At 37.4% G+C, this 12,739-nt stretch overlaps 1 protein-coding gene and 1 long non-coding RNA gene across 2 annotated transcripts; both read right to left on the bottom strand.

Moving 5' to 3' along the window:
* Positions 1-2,782: 2,782 nt before the first annotated feature.
* On the bottom strand, positions 2,783-5,498 carry LOC147864459 (uncharacterized). Its single transcript, XR_015529825.1, has 2 exons — positions 5,192-5,498; positions 2,783-3,272 (listed from the first exon to the last, which is right to left on the bottom strand). It is a non-coding gene; the product is annotated as an uncharacterized LOC147864459 (long non-coding RNA).
* A 3,000-nt stretch (positions 5,499-8,498) lies between these two features.
* On the bottom strand, positions 8,499-11,921 carry LOC147864458 (uncharacterized). Its single transcript, XM_087320303.1, has 4 exons — positions 9,959-11,921; positions 9,706-9,873; positions 9,230-9,436; positions 8,499-8,960 (listed from the first exon to the last, which is right to left on the bottom strand). Exons 1-4 carry the CDS (start codon positions 11,900-11,902, stop codon positions 8,790-8,792), a joined length of 2,490 nt encoding a protein of 829 aa, XP_087176429.1. The 5' UTR covers positions 11,903-11,921; the 3' UTR covers positions 8,499-8,789.
* Positions 11,922-12,739: the final 818 nt, after the last annotated feature.

The raw sequence follows: 12,739 nt of genomic DNA, 5'->3' as shown, positions 1-12,739 counted from the left end.
ATGTTGAGGAATTTCGTTCGGTGCCACCTTCATTAGTCTCTAAAGTTTATCTATAACATCTCCATTCCCATTGTATATGTAGTAGACATCTCAAACATGTGTTTTTTTCCCCCCAAAAACATTCTACTTCCATTAGTTAAGAAAAAGTACATAGAATAATATACAATTCATATGTTACAAGCCACTTTGCAATGGCTACAAGAAAACATCATGTATAAATGAAGCAACAAAGCATCATCACAGAATTACTCGATAGACGCCCATCAACATGAGCCTCACACAACCCACATTCAGCAAAGACACCCTCCAATCACTTCACAAACATGTGTTACAATTTTCGTTAATGTCTTTTCTTATACCATTTTTTATGCATATTTCTAGTTAAGTTTCCATACATCATAAAGTTTCTAAAGATACCATGAATTTAGAATCTTATTGTCCTCCAAGTATTTTGTCAACAACATTTTCTTGTGGTCCATTTGAAGATATTACCAACGTACTACCTACCATCTTCTACATTAGTTAGGAGACTTGCACCCTACCTAATATCCTCATTTCAAATGATTGTTTCCCATCTAGATCTAAGCGAGTGAAAACTCATAATTGACAAGGAGTATGTTAATTAGTATGTAAGTTAAAAAATGCTTGAGCCTTGAACCGATTGACATTTTTATGCTTCCATTGCCTTTATATGACCAAAAGGACACTAATCCTCATGATTTAATGAGTTAAAAGTACATCAATAAAGATATGTAACATCTATTTTTATTTAATGTTCCAAATCTTGGACATGCCTAGACTTTGAAGTAATACTTGTGTTTTTTGTTTTCTTATGAACCTAGGGTGTACACTATCACACAGATAAGCATGCTTGTCTTTGTGTTCTTGTATTGTGGTTCATGTGCACCGCATTCGGTGCACATTGATCGATTATTATTCTCTCTCTCTCTCTCTCTCTCTTATCGTAATTAGCTTACTACAAGCACTGTGTCCTGGGTTCGAAACCCAATTTCCTCACCTCTCTATTATATACTTCATATATATCTCTATTTCACTAGATGCCATTGTGGAATGTAGGGGTTGAACCCATGACCACCTGGTCTCCATTGGGCAACCTTACCAACTGAGCTACATCCACCTCGGCTCTCTCTCTCTCTCTCTCAACACTTAATTCCAATGCCATGTTAGTATGTCAAACTTAAGAAATGTGTCATGGGCATCAACACCTCCCATAAGGTCCTTACAATCACCTTGTGAAGCACCCAAGTTCATGTAGTTGACACACTTACCTAGGGTTCTACAATGAGAAAAATCTACATGCACCTTCTCATTGTGTTTGCTATCCTAGATACGAGGGTATTGGTCCCTTCGACACTGACACATTTAAGGTAGTTTGTATATAACAAAATGGTATTCGACATCCTTCGCTAGTGATGGATTGATTTGTGTTCATATGAGACATGTTTCATATTAATGTGTAAAGACCTATCAACATGGATATTCAATTGCCCACTAAAAAATGGTTGTCTTCATTTCATTATTTTCGATAGGACTTTGAATTTCTTGAATTTACATTGGTTCATGGAAGTGATTGATTGCAAGGCCAACTAAACATGTTATTGGTGGATTCAAATGTGGCGTTGAGTTTCCATAATACTTCAAGATACTTCCACATCGAATTCTCTCCTACATTGTTGGCCCTTCCATACTCGGGAGTACCAATCTCTCATGGAAAAGTACACATATAAGCTATTTTTTTATTTTTCTTCACTTAATATTTAGATTCTATGTTTTCCTCCATTACTCTAAAACATATACAACACAAAGAATAAATAAAGCTTGACCCCCATACTTCATGGGTAGAAAAAAGGGGTAACTTCATTGATCTGGGGTAATGGCAATGAGACACTACCCAACTTATGATGTTGTGATTAGACTTCGTATAAATACCTACTTTGCGATCACCAATTCATGTGATCTTTTACGTGCTAAGTAGTTGATTTCTATCATTTGTGGTGTAGCATCACAAATTCTTGTTCTCGGTGGTAAAATTATTACCTATTCAAATGACATTGTCCTAACCATACTGTTTTTCTTTTTCACATATACCTTGGTTTGACTTGAAGCATGGATCAATGCAACCAATGCTAATGAAAATGGAATGCAACTAGTCATCATTATATGGAGCAATGGATTGGTTTTGAAGCTTCAAGTGATGAAGTGAATGTTCATCTCAAGGTTTCAATGATGCAAGTGAGAATCCTTCAAAAGTTTTTGAGGCAGCAATTTTTATACGATTTGAGTTGTGTTGATAAAATCAATCTCACTACCCAAAAAGTGTATAATTGATCTCATCTATATGAAATTGCACATTAGTTTTCTCAATATTTGGTCATTATACTTTGCATTATCTCAAAAGGATTTTGTTACAAATTCTTTCACACATCTCAAACTCATAGTTTTGCTCTAATCAAAGGTTAGAGAAATAGATTATATGACTCTTTTCAATTTATCAATCAAGTACATAGTATACATATCTATAGCAAAGGCTTGCACTCCTAGTCGGACAACTTTTTGACATAAATTCAATCACTTTCTCCAAATCTTCAGGCTAACTTGCATTCAACAAACCAACCTTGAGCATAAAATTGAAATCCTCATTCAAAATTGCATTATAATGACATCTACATTATAACTAACATTGATCACACGCATCTAACGTGGAATTCTTGGAGCACTTCAATCATTCAAAATGATTAAAACATTCTAAACTTATGGCTGTCTATAATCAATCAAAAGTTCAATTTTATATAATCTACAAATGTAGAGTGAAGATGAGAGCTGAACAACAAGAGCGAAATATTATCTATGCCAGGTCTAGGAAAAGTTTGGGGGGGATGTAACTAGACATCTAGACAGGTATTATAATATACATTTTAATAAACCAGATGAGTAGAGATCATGTGATACATTGAACTAAAACTATAGAAACATCATAAACCTTTATAAGAACAAAATAGAGTATCTCTGGGCTTACAAATTAACTGCAACTGATTCAATAAAGAGTGTACAATGAGGCTTATCCTTCACCATAATTCATTGGCTTCTCTGAGCAATTCCTTCATATCATAATCCATCAACCTCTATCAAAGCCCAACTGCCATTATCAAGTGTACTTTTTCTGCGATCGTTTGCCTATCAATGCCTTTACTGAATTGTATGAAGTCCAAACTCATTCCACTTGTCTTGAGAAATCAATGGTTTCTCTACATCTAATAAACAGCAAGCATAAACAAAACGCTTTAGCAAAATAATGAACTCCAAATATTGAATGTGATGCTGATATACTTTAATGTCAATGGAAAAACAAAGAGCCAAAAAAGTGTTGGCGCATTATCTTTTGCATGAATTTACTCTCCTCAGCCACCAATTTAGGCTATAACCAACGTTTAAATGTGTTTACAAATCCCATTATTGTACTCATATATATGAACATGGTACAATGGCATAATGAACTTGTCTTAGTATTACAAGCACACATAATGAACTTATCTTATTTGCTTACACGTATATGCATTCACTTTTAAATGTAGAAGAAATTACTTTTAAATGTAGAAGAAATTACATCACATAGGAGCAGCCATATAACTAATACTCACTGGGTTGAGCTAGTGGTTTGTTGTTAATGCACAATGTAAACTGATTTTTATTATCACAATCATACATAGCATATACATTATGTTCAGTTTCACCAACCACATACCTCAGTTTAACCGAAACTACTGTTCTAATTGACCAGTCTTTCGTAAGCAAAACATGTTTTACACACTACCGTTCTATACAAATCATATTATATCTTCATCTAGGGATGTCTCTCCCTCCCCCCCTCTCTCCATCTTCTTCACCTTCTCGATTCAATAGAAAAACAACAGTATAGAATCATATAGAGAGACTAGAATACATATAGGAGTATAAAATCAAGATATGCAGAAGTCAGTGCAGTCTATGAAACAACAGCTTGAACAAGCAACTTATTGAACTCTGCCTGTGCATCTAAGAGAAGGTTTCATTTTGCATACATATCTACTAATCCATTACCAACAAAAATGTCTTCTTCCATCCCTTTGTTTACAATTTCGAAGTGTATTTTTTGTCCCAGGTTTAGGCAACCAACAATTCCACAAACCCACAAAGACCTCACATATATAGCTGCATTGGGAGAGATTCTTTCTAGTTGCATCTAATTCATAGATCCAAACAATTCAATAAGAAGATTTTCATCTGCATATGCAGAAATGAGTGCATTCCAAAGCGTGGCATCTTTGCTTCTTGAAGTCAGCCATTCTTAGCATACATTCCTACAAGACTACTCCCAACATAAGGATCTTTTTCAAATCCTTGTTTTACAGTCCCAATATTTATTTCCTATACCCGTTCCATATATTCTAGAATACAATATGCTTTTCAGATACAAATGAAAGTAATACCATTGGGAGACAGACCCTCCAGTTCCATCTTTTCTAAGCAATCTAAAACATTGTTGCCACACCCATGTAGTGAGTACCCTGTCACCAATGCATTCCATGAGATCACATCTCTCTTTGGAAGCTCATCAAGCAGTTGTATTGCTTCAGCCAAACAACCACATGTAGCATACAAATCTACCAGTGTATTAAGCACATAGTTTTTATCCTTTCATTGACAGTATGAAGATGTATTTCTTTTCCTCGTTCTAAATCTCTAATGCTAGTACATGTTTTTAAAGCACACATTATAATGACTTTGTCTGGATCCAATTGTTCTGATAGCATTTGCTCATAATATCACAGCGCTTGTTCACATAAACCTTGTTCAGAATATCCAGCAATAAGTGCAGTCCATGTGACTACAGCTCTAGTCACAACCTCATCAAATACTGATTACGCCTCGGCAAGCATACCAAGCTTAGCATATAAGGAGTGTGTGTACTTACTAATCTACAAAAGACCTTTAATGCTTATAGAGTATAAGAATTAATGTAGAAATGATATAATGAATCAGGTACAATACAAAAACCAAGGAATGATATAATTAATCAGGTACAATATATGGATATGTTAAGAATGTGGTTTATATGAGAGCGCTCAAACGCTTTGAAGCGATGCAAGCGGTTAGTAAAAGCAAAAGAGCAATGTGATTAGAAGGAACTTACCAAGGAAAATATCCCAGTTGAAGCATTCGAATGAGCGGTGAGCAGTTTCGAGCCGCGAGTCGCAAAAGCAAAGGCAAAAATCGGTGAGCACTGAGCAGAAGAGAGGGAAATCTCGAAACACAGGTAATGGAGATGCCGCTGTAGAGAGCAAAATGAGAGGCAAAATCGGCGAGTACTGAGCAGAAGAGAGGGAAATCTCGGCACACAGGTAATGGCGATGCGCCTCTCTGTAGAGTCTAGACAGCAAAATGAGCAGAAGAAAGAGAGAGAGAGAGAGAGAGAGAGAGAGAGAGAGAGAGAGAGAAGAAACCAAGTGTTACGAAATATGTACATATTTATGTCTAAAATCGTTTTCTGTTTTTATTTTTAACCTTGTGGTTTTAAAAAACTACATAATTAGCCGGTTCAAAAAATTATATGAATCTAGGGCTTAGGCTAGATTCCTTAGATTCTAGTTCCTGGGATATTCTTGGATATTCTGGCTGGAATCACGTAATTCCGGCTTTCTCTCTCTCTATATATAGCCGGAACGCTTACATTGTCCCTCGGACCCTGCCCAACGATACTAGGAAAACATAATAACGCAAATGAACAACAATAATAAGAAAACGGCAAAGTTTAGGGTTTGTTGTTTTATTACAATGCACTGTAATCGAGCCCCGCCTTTGGACTCTACATGTTTTTATCTATTCTGCCAAGCTTCTCAATTTGTTCCTGGTTTTTTGGGTCTCATCATGGTTTTATCTAATTTTGCCTAGCTTCTCAATTTGTTCCTCGTTTCTTGGTAAGAAATATACAATTAGTCATTCGGTAATAAATAAATGATAGGCCCCGAACAACTTATTTTCCCACTCATGTCTAGGGTTGTGGGTTCAAATGGACAGGTTCTTGTAAGCGTGAAGCACCACAACATAAAATTCGAGTTTGCTTTGTCTAAAATTTGTTGTTTGAATAAGCATGTATTCTTGTTGTTTGTTAGCCAAAAACATTGCTTTCATAACTAAACCATAAAATATGAAAACTCATGGGCTCAAAATGACAACGAAATAACGTCGTCTAATGCTTGTAGGGATCACTTCATAACCGCAAATATAGTATATGTTTTCTAATCAATGCTTCCTCAAAAATGATAAGCTATTGTTGAGCAACAACTTCAACCAAAGAACAGAAAGGAATGTTAACACCTTTATGACCCACCCCTCCCTCTTTTCAATATTTAAGAATATAAGTGTCCACTCACATAAGTGAGGTTCGAACTTAGAAAGGACAATGACTAATAGCTCCTTATTTCAAACTATAATTGTAGGTAGTTACTCTTTGTATACTAGTGCAAGATGTAATCACTAAAACACAAGACATGTGCCAACTTGACTTGCATACTAGTGAAAGCACATTTCGTTATTACTTTAATTTTTATTGGGATACCAAAACCGAAGGGAATAACATATTGGAAAAGGTTAAGATATAGAGGCTCTAAGGAGGTGTCCCATGACACTAACGTTCGAGTGATTACATTCATTGAATATGCTCCTCGTGTAACATGTAAAAGCACACTTGAATTGGTAACTTAATCTTCAAATATGATGAGTTGTTTCAATACAAATAGTAAATCATAAACGTGTATAAAGTAGACACATAAAGTCGTATGAGAGAGATAAATTTAGAGACAATAATGTAAAGGGAACATGCAATTTGGACCGCACTATGATTCCTAATTTTATAAGCAATATACTACTATTACTTAATTAATTAACACAAACATGTAGAAGCTTACTCATCCTCCCAAAATGAGGGCACAATCTATTGGGCAGAGACATTGGCACATCCATCACTATAGCAAACAATATTTACCTCATACTTTTGAGTTCACAAGAATAATGGGACGTTTAGACATTGCCAAATCAAAGTTCTACATACCAAGCATAATTCATGAACCTCTTTTAGCTTTAACTAGCACATAGTTAGAGTTTCATCAATTTATTGCTTGAGAATGACAACATATTTAGATAATTCTAGTCTACATCGGTGTTTTCGTTACATTGAGGAATTTAGTTTGATTCCACCTTCATTAGTCTCTATATACATATGTAGTAGAACTCATAAACACATGTTACGATTTTTGCTAATGTGTTTTCTAATGCCATTTTCACATTGTCAAATCAAAGTTCTACATACCAAGCATAATTCATGAGCCTCTTTTAGCTTCAACTAGCTCATAGTTAGAGTTTCATCAATTTATTGCTTGAGAATGACACCATGGAGTCTGTTCATTAGTATGTAAGCTAAGAAATGGTTGAGCACATCAACATTTTTATGCTTGCATTACCTTTATATGACACAAAAGGACACCAATCCTCATGATTTAATGAGTTAGAAGTACACGAATAAAGACATGTAACATCCATTTTCATTTAATGTTCCAAATATGGGACATGCCTAGATATAACCCCCCAATAGAGAAGTTTTGTTGGCACCTCAAGCCTCTTATTTAGGGGGTGATCACATGGTTGCATTGATTGGGAATCCGCATAGTAATATAGTATCTTATATTCAATCCAAATCCTTTATGGCAATAAACTAGGAATCCCTTGACAACGATATTTTAGATCTCCTTTATGCATTACATAATTTTTGTTACTAAGTAGCATCTCATGAAAGAACAAAATTATTGTGCACAAAGATGGGATCACCAAAACCTTAAGTATGTCTCGGATGCTTCTACCCTTAATCCCTTAAGTGTTCAAACTATCACAATCCATTCAATGTTTGAATTTTCATCATTCATTCACCAATCTAATCCCCTTGCTTGAACTCCTACCCCAATTATCTAGCAATCCCAAAGAGTCAATTTGAAATCCTTCCATTCATCACACTATTTGGGCATCGTTCTAATCCAATCATTTGGCACCAACATCGCATCCCAAAATACTTGATGGAAGTGGTTTAACATATTGGAGATTACTTTGGTATTGCCCTTCTAGTTTGGCAAGCAAATGCAATCACAAGGTTGCTCATTGGCCATTGATTGATGGTTCTTGGATTCATTTGATGCAAAATGACTTTTGAGACCACAATTTACTCCCAATGGAGACAAGATAAACATGATATGCTTCCTAACCATTATATGTATATATTGAAATATTCCTCGAAACATTGTATAACCTTGGCAATTATTTGGACTGACTTGGGCTTCAGAAGCCAAACATTATGGGATGCTAGTGACTAGGCAAATGTCTTAACTGTATCAGCCAAAGTCTTGAAGATGGGTGGCTGTAGATTGTAATTCACTACATTAAATAAGAACTAGTAACAAAACAACACATTTTCTTTTGTGTAACGTACACAACCAGTAACAAAACAACACGTTTTCTTTTGTGTAATGTACAGGCATGATAATCGGTAATCTTCGAACTTCAATTCTGTAGAGGATACAATACTGGTATAGATTGGCAACCATTATCCTCATAAAGTTCACCTATTGAAAGGAAGATTTGGCAGCAGATAGACATCAGCAAGATAACATAACTTCCCAAAAGATAGATGAGGAGCATGCGTAACATATCTCTCGATCTCAAAAAACGAGTATGCCCAAGTGGGCTCAATCTGTGAGATCATTTGCTGAGATGTCACTTGCTACCTTCCTCTTCAAGGAGAGGAATTCATCTGCTTTCTGCTGTAGGCCTATTAGTTCATGTATGTTCTTATGTGCAACACCAATGATTTTATCCAAAGCTAGCATGGGAAATGGTTCTTCGATAAGGACACCCACCTGTTAATGAAAAAGAGAGCCAATTAGTTAGGATACCAACATTCATTTCATGCCCATGTGGCCATTTAGGTAAAAAAGAACCACTATTCCATTAAGAATCAATCAATATTAGTATGCGGGGTTGAGATAGTGGCTTGAGCGGTTGCCTTGTTAAAATCAAAGCTATTAGTGGAAGAATGGTTCTAAATCTATGCAAGAAATCTCACTTGGTTTCAGACCAGCAATGAGAAAATATACAACGATCTATAGATTTCAAAATTCAGCCATACCTCCTCAATGTAAAACAGCATTGTAGCACTCAAAAAAGTGGCAGGCACAACTAGCCAATTGCAAGAATCCCAGAGTACAATTGGAAGACTTGTATGCCACAAGACCAAAAACCTTGATGTAAGACGTGTGTAAGACAATGGGATTGGTGTTCGAATAAGCCGTTCGCACACACAAATACTTGCATTATATTGTACGATATTGGCCTCCTGTTAAGATGTGAAAGAATGTTTACACATGAGCACTATTCATTCAAGAAAACAATATTATGAAATTGTATGTAGATCATGGGGTGTTAGAATAAAGTCTTGGTCATCAAAATAGGATTATACGAAAGCATTCTTCCCAGATTCATCTTTAACGTCAATGAAATAATAAAGAACTGTGTCCACTCACCACAGAACATACCATCTTATTGATCTAGAAAGACTTTGTCTTTATTCAGCAGTTTCTTGACAATGGAATATTTTCAACTCACCAATAGAATCCTTTCTGTATTTTCAAGTTGCACAAGGGCAAGGACTCTCGACATCAGCTGAAGTAAGCAATTTGGCCGGTTCTTTGAAGCAAGAACAAAAGCTAGGTCATCTTTCTCAAGCAAAACTTGTAGCTCTTTCCTTATATCAGAACCGTTGATAAGGTGACACTGCAAAAGAAATGAACTTTTAGCAGGCTGTTCAGAACAAAAAATAAAGGAAGGAAATGAAACACGTATATATAAAAGGGCTTGCCTTTAATGCAATAGGAAATGCCAGGATGTAACTCAAAAGCGATGATTTCAAATATTCATCTTCTGGCCTTGCAATCAGATGTGCACTTTGCCTTGCAAAGTCTTTGGTAACGCTGATAACATTTGTCCACGTTTTCCTTGCTTCATCATAACGAGAATAAGACGCATCAGTTCTGAACACAAGGAGTAATGCAAGGGCAGGAGCTGTGAGCTCATATGGAAGCGATGATGCGTGAAGTAACGGAAAAAATGATGGGATAAAGCCAGAGTCTACAGCACTGTTATATGCTGCAATGACAACAGCACATACAGTGAAAGTAAAGACGGGTGGAACCAATGAAACAATAACTCTTGAAGAAAAACTGGAAAGCATGTGACGCACATATCTCAATGTACTTCGGTGTTGAAGCCAATCCTCATGCGAAAAGAAAGCTCTCTTCTGCCTTTGAGGCATACCACTCTCTTTCTGTGCATCCGCCCAAGCAGGAAACCTAGTGATGAACTCTATAGGATTCGTTGACGCCAAGAGATATGCCAGTGTAGATTCAGACTCTTCCGTAGCTGAATAAGATGAAGTAGATGGCTCTCCTGAACTGTCTTCCGACATTTCCAAGGGTATCTTACCAGTGTATTTTATACCATTTTGATCTGCATTGTGGCTATCCAGTTTTTGCTTTATTAATGACGTTTTTCCGTCTTCAGACATTTCTGATGGAATCATAGAGGAATTTCTTCCATTTCCGTTCATATTACTGCAATCAAGTTTCACTTTACTTGGGGAAGTCTGCGATAACAATGTTTTAGTGTCTTCATAAAGGCTTTCAGACATGTCAGAGCTTATCATAGTAGAAGATCTATTTTGATTTTCGTTATTGCTATCGAACTCCATCTTGCTGGAGGAAATCTGAGATGAAGATGTTTTCCCATCTTCACCAAGATTGTCAGTAATGTCAGCGCTTGTGATAGTAGTAGACTTTATGCCATTTTGATTTAGATTATTACAATCCAGATTCGTTTTGCTAGTGGACGACTTAGACGATAATGGTATTCTATCTGCATAGTACCCTTTTGACATTTCTGAGGGCAACAAAGTAGACAATCTGCTATCTAGCTCCATTTTGCTTGAGGAACGCTGAGATGATGAAAACCTTTTCCCATCATCACAAAGATTTTCAACAGGGATTTCTAATGGTATCGAAGTAGAATTTCGGTCATTATAATTTGGACTATTGCTATTGTGCTTCATTTTCGTTGAGGAAAGCTGCGATGACAGCGTCTTTCCATCTTCATAAAGATTTTGTACAGGTGTTTTGTGATCCTCAATACCTACTTTGCTAGTAAAATCTTGGCCACTATTTTCTGGCATTCTGGCAGAAGATGACATTTCATCCTTCTCAAAATTTCCATTACTTCTTCCCTTCTCGTTACTATCACCGTTAGTTAGGGTTTTATTTACAATCTCATCAGAGCTGACATCAGAGCCTGATTGTCTGAGACAGGGTGAGATGAGTACCTGATCTTGATCACTGGAACCAGAGATATCTTCCCATCGATCTTCTCCAGGGGAAGCCAAGACGGGGGGATCATCTGCACCAGGGGCGTTTCGGGCGAGATTTCCATGGGCTTGGCAGGGGCGCGTCCGCTGCAGAGTGAGAGCGAGGAGGTATGAAGGCGAAAGGGGTGGGGCAGGTTCTGGGGCGGAGAGGCTACACAAAAGGGGGGAATTGCGAGAGCGGGGGAGCAGAGAGACGACGACGGGGGAGGAGGAGGAGGTCGGGGAGGAGAATCGGGGGAGGTGGAGCCGCCATGGCTGCTGTGTCTGAGTCTGCGTCTGTGTCTGTGTCTGCGTCTGAAGGGAGGAAGAGGAAGAGTTGGAGGAGCAGGGGTGAAGGAAGGCATGGCTATGGCTATGGCTATGGCTATGGCCAGAGGTGAGGCCAACCATGGCACAACACACTACTCTGTTTTCTCTGTGTCTCTCTGCTTTCTCTTTGACTTGTAAAAATGGAGGCTCTTTTTATATCTAAGTTTTTCTGAAGCTTCAAAAGGCCATATACTCTCTCTCTCTCTCTCTAAAAATGGAGGCTCTTTTATATACTGATATAGACTTATACTTCTTGAAGGTTACAATGGAGGCTCTTTTTTATATACATACATACATATATGTAGACTTATACTTCTTGAAGGTTCAAGAGAGCATATTCTCTCTCTCTCTCTCTCTCTCTCTCTCTCTCTCAAATTTCAAAGGAGGTTGAGACGTCACCGTCACCACCGTGTCATCGATCTTTATCTTGCCGGGCCCATCTCGAGCCGTCGGTCGGTTACTTCGGTTAGTCGCTAAGCACATTAGATTCCCACGATGAATCACCGAGACATCGCCTATTGGCTAAGGTTCTAGTCAAGCCACCATTGCTAGGATCAATCGGGAGACCGCGTAACAACCGATAGTGCGGCCGGAAACTTCTCTCTCTGTATACATACTGAGCGACCCCTTCAACGTGTACCACCTCTCCATTAGGGTTTCTTAATATAAAGCCTCGAACCGCCAAATTTATTGCCTTTCAGTAAGCATCATCAAAGAACAATGTGAACGCATCTTCTATATTTGGTTCGGGAGGGACATCTCTTAGTTTTGATAAATCCTCCTCGTGAAGACTCTCTCTATAAGACCCCCTAGTTTATTCGATCCTCGCCATGGGGCTAGGTGGGCCCAGTCTCATAGAACTTAATGGGTCTCAGACCCCATGGACATTAAAAAGATATCCAATATATCTATCTAGAC

The sequence above is a fragment of the Azolla caroliniana genome, unplaced genomic scaffold, assembly GCF_043228905.1.
Source record: "Azolla caroliniana isolate FFs.n. ecotype wild unplaced genomic scaffold, voAzoCaro1.0.p SCAF_5, whole genome shotgun sequence".
In the NCBI taxonomy this organism is placed as follows: domain Eukaryota; kingdom Viridiplantae; phylum Streptophyta; class Polypodiopsida; order Salviniales; family Salviniaceae; genus Azolla; species Azolla caroliniana.
The sequence above is the reverse complement of the archived record's forward strand: the minus strand, read 5'-3'. Positions and strand labels throughout refer to the sequence as shown.